Source organism: Gymnoscopelus braueri (genome assembly GCF_963280865.1).
Source record: "Gymnoscopelus braueri genome assembly, chromosome: 3".
NCBI lineage: Eukaryota > Metazoa > Chordata > Actinopteri > Myctophiformes > Myctophidae > Gymnoscopelus > Gymnoscopelus braueri.
In genome coordinates this window covers 48,812,951-48,819,553 of record NC_137612.1, presented here as the reverse complement: position 1 = coordinate 48,819,553, position 6,603 = coordinate 48,812,951, and the positions used below count along the sequence as shown (strand labels likewise).

Here is a 6,603-nt window from a genome sequence, read left to right as displayed (position 1 = left end):
CTGTCTGTCTGTATGTATGTGTGTCTGTCTGTCTGTCTGCCTGTCTGTCTGCCTCTCTCTCACTGTCTATCTGTCTGTCTGTCTGTCTGTCTGCCTGTCTGCCTCTCTCTCACTTACTGCCTGTCTGTCTGTCTGTCTGTCTGTCTGTCTGTCTGTCTGCCTCTCTCTCACTGTCTGCCTGTCTGTTTGTCTCTCTCTCACTGTGTGGGTGTGTGGGGGTGTGTGTGGGGGAAGGGGGGGGCCTAATTGAGCCACACTTCTCTGCCGGGTCATTTCGGACCCTAACACCACAAGTGTCATTTTTTTTTTAAGACCATAAGAATTAATTAAAAAGATGATAAATAATTTTGTTGCGTTAAAATGGCTATTTCTGAGGATATCATGAAGCCTCGTTCCAATAAAGAAATGCAAAGGGTACTTTTCACCTATTTAAACTTGAAAACGGGTCAAAAATGACCCTAACACAATGGAAGGGTTAAATTAAATAGTTGTAATGTGATGCATTTGTATGTGATTTAATTATGGTCCAAAGGTGCAGTATGACAGGAGATGCAGTCGACCCTAAAGTATTTTCATATTTTCTTATAAGTCCCTCTTTGAAAAATATGTTTGGACACCCGCTGACATACACCATCATTTGCCCACAGGGAGTGTGAGCCACCTTCCACCTGCAAGCTGTCCTTCACCTGTGGCCGTACCCCCTGCTGTGAGAGGCTCTCTATCAGCAGCAGGTATGTTTAATAACACCAATAGATATATAGGGAGATCATGGACAGGAATGCCCACACACGTCACATCTGGATTTAGCATGGTTTATGTATGTTTATGTCTGCAAACAAAGTGTTAGATTTTTTCAGGACTACCATAATCAGGGGTGCACATAACTGGTGCGCAGGTGCGCATGCACACCCAAAATAAATAATGCGCGGCACATCAGACGACGCGAGGCGCTTTTGCGTACCAACAGCTGGGACAGGAATTTCCAAGCTTTTATTTTTTAGCAAAACTAAAAAATAAAAGCCTGGAGATCGAGGCTAGGAATTTACTTCCTGAAGCCACACTCACACAATCACGCTAAAGCACGCGTCGGCCCCATGTACAGCCATTAGGCGCAGGTGGAGGGGACGCATGCTGCACGTGATTGTGTGAGTGTTACCTCGCATCGCTGCACGCAGCCAGCAGTGGCTGTTAGAGGCACTCGTCACCGATGATGAACGCACCGTAATGGTGCAAAATATGCCGTGAACGTCCCAATCTGGCGGATAAAAGCAGCGCAGCACAGGGCACCAACCTTGGGGGGTTCCGCGAAAACCGGCGGAATTTGGAAGCAGAGCGTCTTTGGAATTTGGAAGCAGAGCGTCCTTTTTTCTCGCGCAGCACCCCCCACCCCCCCACCCCCCGTTGACAAAACGGGGGGTACTGAGTACTAGAACTAAAAAGTTATGTGCACCCCTGACCATAATGTTGAATGAATCACTTGGAGTAGCTTCCCACACAACACGCTTTAACAGGTAACCTAAGAATGGCAGCTTCCATTGTAAAATCTGTAGTTAACAAGTAACCCAAATGGACTATTTGTGTCCATTGGATTATACTAGTTAAATTAACAGATGGTTTACATGTTGTATGACGAAGTAGGGCTTTCATTTACAAAAACGAAACAAAAAAAGATTGAAGGATGTTGATACAAGGTTTTGGCCCGACAGCAACGAATAAGAAATTGCTTCCTACACAAATTATTGTTTCATATAAGCATATTTGTTTTTATGTTTCAGATGCTGTAAGAAAGTAACGCATTGATCCAAGTCCTCAGGATTCCGATGTTGAGAAGGAGATTAGGGTGTGGCTGCGTAATTCAAGTGACAGAGCGGGTGGACAAAAGGAGCGCTATCACAGTCTGCTGGCTAGCAGTGAGGCCCCAGTGGAAGAGTAAGCTTTGACAATGAATACTTAGGTAAAAGTATAAATATGTTAGTGTGTGTGTACACACACACACACACACACACACACACACACACACACACACACACACACACACACACACACACACACACACACACACACACACACACACACACACACACACACACACACACACACACACACACACACACACACACACACACACAGTGCTTGCACATACAGTGTACATACAATGTTAATGTTACAGCCTTATTCAAAAATGTTACTCAACATTCTCCAGACTATACCCCATAATGACAAAATAAAATAGATGTTTAAGATGTTATGGCAAATGTATTTAAAAAAAAAGACAAAATCACACCCTTTGCTATGACACTCAAAGTTGAGCTGAGGTGCATCCTGTTTGCACTGATCATCCTTGAGATGTTTTTATAACTTGATTGGAGTCTGCCTATGGTAAATAAAATTTATCTGACACACGAAAGGCACACACATGTCTCTATCAGGTCCCACAATTAACATGCACAACGTGCATGTCGGAAAAGAATCAAAAACATATGTTTTTATTTTGTCATTATGGGGTATAGTGTGGAGAATTTTGAGTAAAACAATTGATTTCATCAATTTTTGAATAAGGTTGTGGAATAACAAAATGTGGAAAAGGGGAAGGGGGGTGAATACTTTCTCAAGGCACTGTATGTATATATGTATGTATGTATGTATGTATACACACACACACACACACACACACTCACACTCACACTCACTATTTATTTTTATATATTTCCAGATGAATTCAGCCATGAGAAAGGACTGGGCAATGGTTGTGAGGAGTACAAGAAGAAACATCGTGGAATTCGTGTCAGTTTTGCAGAATTTACTCAAGAATCAAGTCTCAAGGCTGGCCGGTGGTATAGGGGACTCGCCGTTGACAGGTGACTGGAGGTTGGGGAGTGGGTGACAGACTGAACTGAACTGTTTAAAATAAAAACATTGTGGTGAGTTCTTTGCTGAAAAGGGGCAAGAATGACGCCCTGATCTCACCAGGAGTGATGGTAGTCTACCCAGAACTCCTTAGGTACGGGGAAAAAGGACTTGTGGATTGCACAGTATGTACAAGCAAATGGTTACTCTCATACTTTGCTATTCTGAACCTGAGCAGTGTTATTTGCTTTTATCGTTGTGTATGTGTCATGCTGTCTGTGATATGGACCTTGAGTCTGAAATAAAGATCGAATTTAATTTAATTATTTGTATGTTACTTGAAGTGAATAGCAGGTGAACAGAGAGGTGCAGCATGCCTATCCAGTATATGTTCAGTGACCACTGGTGTAATCTGTTTTATAGTTGATTCATAATATGCCCACTTTGCTAAGTCTACCATGTAGCCTTACCTGGAAAAAAAAAAGCCAAGTCTGCCTTTGGCCATGTTATCTGCTGAGATGTTGGTGAAGTATGCTACATTGTAACTGCACTGATGGAGTGGAATTGTGATACATTGCCATCCATAGTGGGGGTAGTGTTGTAAAATTGTAAAAAATGTCCCCTTTAAGAGGAGTCTGTGACAATAGGATTTGGTTGGGGTGAGAGAAGGATGCTGGGAGAGAGATGGGTTATTGTATGTTGTATGTATTGTGTATTATGTATGTATGTATGTTGTATGCATTTGTCTATTGTATAAGTTGAGGAAGTGAAGTGAACTTGAAACGTGTTTGATATTGCTGGAGTTATAATAAACTAACAGTGCCTGAAGAAAAGAGACCGTTCATTCACCATTGTGCAACAGGAAAATAGTAATAAAAGATACAAGTGGGTTCTACCCCAAAGTTAAAGCGGAGACCGACGCAAGTATTAATTTCGGCTGTGGAATTGAACTTGATTCAGTTCCCCTGTCTGCCGGTTTTGATAAGTCTGGAGACTAAGACAGGAAAGGTTACACTGGTTTTATATTTGCCAATGTTTTATATTTGTTCTGTATTATATTTAATCATTGATTTGAATCCCTTTGACTATTTGGAGTTTGGATTTTGTGTGTGAGCTGACTTTGAATATGTATACATTTGTGATTTTCTTTCTTTTTGTAAGTCCACACAAGTGTGTTTTGATTTGTTGTAAACAAAAGCCGAAAATAAACCATTCAATGAACAACTATTGTAATTGTTTTTTTTACAATACAGATCTTAGTTTAGTACATTTTAGATGAATAGAATATAGTTATTTTGAGGTTATAGTTTAATGGGGCTTCCTGAGGGCTAAGTGAGGGCTGCTTATTCATAGCCCCAAGTGGGCCAATGCGGGGCCACTGTAGGCATGTGAGGGCTAAGTGAGGGCTTAGTGAGGGCTGCCCATGCAGGGCCAGCACTTAGGGGCCCACACTTTGCCAATGAGCAAGCCCTCTGGGGCCCTGTGTGGGCAGCCCACGGTGGGCCCTTAGGCCAGCCCTAAGTGGCCCCTTACAGGCCCAGTGCAGGCTCGCTTGCAGTCTACAGCAATGTGTAGTTTGGAGTTGTGTATGTAACAGACATACCTGCAGTGGTGTTGTGTATGTAACAGACATACCTGCAGTGTGTAGTTTGGTGTTGTGTAGTGTCTCTATTTCTCTCTGGAAGAGGTTGCACATGAACTCTGCAGCCGCACTGAGGCGCTCCAACACAAACACTCTGACATTAAGCTTCACGAAACAAACATCACTTGTGTGTTTCTCCAAAACACACAATATCTCCTCTCCCACCAACGTCATGTGTGCATTTATCTTCATCTGCACAGACTCCATTTGACGCATTTTAACTCCTGTTTGGGACATTTTTTTCTCACGCGCTCTTTGTTCAACAATTAGAGTTAAAAACAAGCCCCCAGAACCCAGTGGTTGCATTGAAGCGAAATGGACATGCTGGCCATTCTTAGGTACTGCAGCTTAAACGGACGGGGCCACTGCACAATGTACGAGCGAAAACGGTTTCGACCAATGGGGCTCGACTCACAAGCTTGCGCACGGGGCCGCGCACCTCTGTGACGTAAAACGCGTCACTTCTGTGACGCAGAACATATCACAGTGGCCCCAAATAGGCTACGCCCATCACCCTACTTTCCAACCCGGAAGAAGGGGTGAATTCGCTTCATGCGCTGGGTGAGCAACTCAATGCAAGTGGATGGGAGGGGATTTCGGGTGCCCTCTCTATAACACCACCATGAAAAAGTGCACGCAGCTACTTCCGGGTTAACGTCTTTCACGCATGCGCATTTGCGCAATAAATGATACAGACACCGTTGTCTAAATGTATTTCGCCCCCTAGTGGAGTAAGTGTGTAACAGTTACTGTATGCAGACAGACAGACAGACAGACAGACAGACAGACAGACAGACAGACAGACAGACAGACAGACAGACAGAACATGAGTGTCCACTGTAAAGGAACAATGGTTACATAACCTTACATCCACTTCGACTCCATTCTAACTGTTATAACACTTAGAATGATTATACTCATTATATTCACTGATGACTTATATCCATTGGTGATTGATTGATTGATTGATTGATTGATGCAATACAATACATAAGAAACATCCAACTCAGTAGCATCAAAGGCTATGTTCACGCAATACATTTACACAGTAGATTCATATACTTACTGGCAATCTGGGAACCCATCGCCAACTGAAAATGAAAAACAGCGCCCTCTGCTGTTTGTTCGCAGTGCAGAAGCTGTTCTTGAGAGATTAACTTACTGGTGACAGAATGTAAATTACACTTAAATTTAATATATTAGATGACCCATAAATGTAATACAATCAGAACAAATACACTCCAGATTCACTAGATGTCCTTGTTGAATGCAATGTGCATGAAGTTCTATGTTTGACCGCTAGATGGCAAACTAAGACCATATAATGGAGTAAGCATATTAGACTCCTTCACACAATAAATCGTGTCACGACGTGCACCCTTCACAGTTCATAAATACATTCATTTTGCAAAATGTTCTTTGTACATGCCACTGCACAGCAAGCTCAAGCCTGGTTCATACTTTGTTGCATGAATTAGCACGATGAGACGTGTTGGATCTTCTGAGCTTGTGTTAGCCGTAATAGTCCATGAGCCAGAGCCCCAAAATTGAGCAATGATTATCGAAAGAGTGGGCAAAACCAAACCTATATTAAATTGTTCATAGGGTCAATACGATTAAATAAATATATGATAACCTTTCCACAGGAGCAGCTTTTTCATAGTTATCACACATTTTGTTATTTTCCCCATACATACATGACAGGTGAAAGAAAATCAAAATTTAAAAAAGAGTTATCATAATGAAACTTCCTGAGTTGATTACTTGGATGAAGACAATGATTTATCGTATTACAAGTTTTCTGAAATTGTATATTTAAATATGCAAATTAGGCATTTAGTCCATGAGCCAGAGCCCCAAAATTGAGCCAGATATTGAATATTCCCTCGTTAAAAACCTTTGACTCCAACATCTTAACAAAATGAAATAAGAATGTTGACTCTGGCTTTGTCCAATGTTCCAATGTTGATTCTGGAAAGTTATACAAATTCGGGCATATTTTCGTAATGCCTAATTTGCATATTTAAATATACAATTTCAGAAAACTTGTAATACCATAAATCATTGTCTTCATGTAAGTAATCAACTCAGGAAGTTTCATTATGATAACTCTT

General features: G+C 41.7%; 2 protein-coding genes and 1 long non-coding RNA gene across 4 annotated transcripts in view; 2 read left to right on the top strand and 1 right to left on the bottom strand.

Moving 5' to 3' along the window:
* LOC308082376 overlaps nt 1–3,025 on the top strand; it is a 6,633-nt gene extending 3,608 nt beyond the window's left edge. The window contains exons 2-4 of one of the 2 annotated variants that reach the window (XR_013932918.1): nt 648–731; nt 1,776–1,929; nt 2,714–3,025. This is a non-coding gene — a long non-coding RNA (uncharacterized lncRNA). Of the gene's footprint in view, nt 1–647; nt 732–1,775; nt 1,955–2,713 lie in introns of both variants that reach the window. The other variant, XR_013932919.1, reaches the window with a different exon arrangement.
* Nucleotides 1–4,709, bottom strand: part of LOC308082857 (uncharacterized protein) — a 16,151-nt gene extending 11,442 nt beyond the window's left edge. Inside the window, exon 1 of the mRNA XM_080424919.1 lies at nt 4,483–4,709. Within this exon, the coding sequence (XP_080281045.1) occupies nt 4,483–4,705 (223 nt within the window). The 5' untranslated portion in view covers nt 4,706–4,709. The remainder of the gene's footprint in view (nt 1–4,482) is intronic.
* Nucleotides 1–6,603, top strand: part of mtss1 (MTSS I-BAR domain containing 1) — a 745,180-nt gene that overhangs the window by 488,507 nt on the left and 250,070 nt on the right. The gene's annotated exons all lie outside the window — the stretch shown is intronic.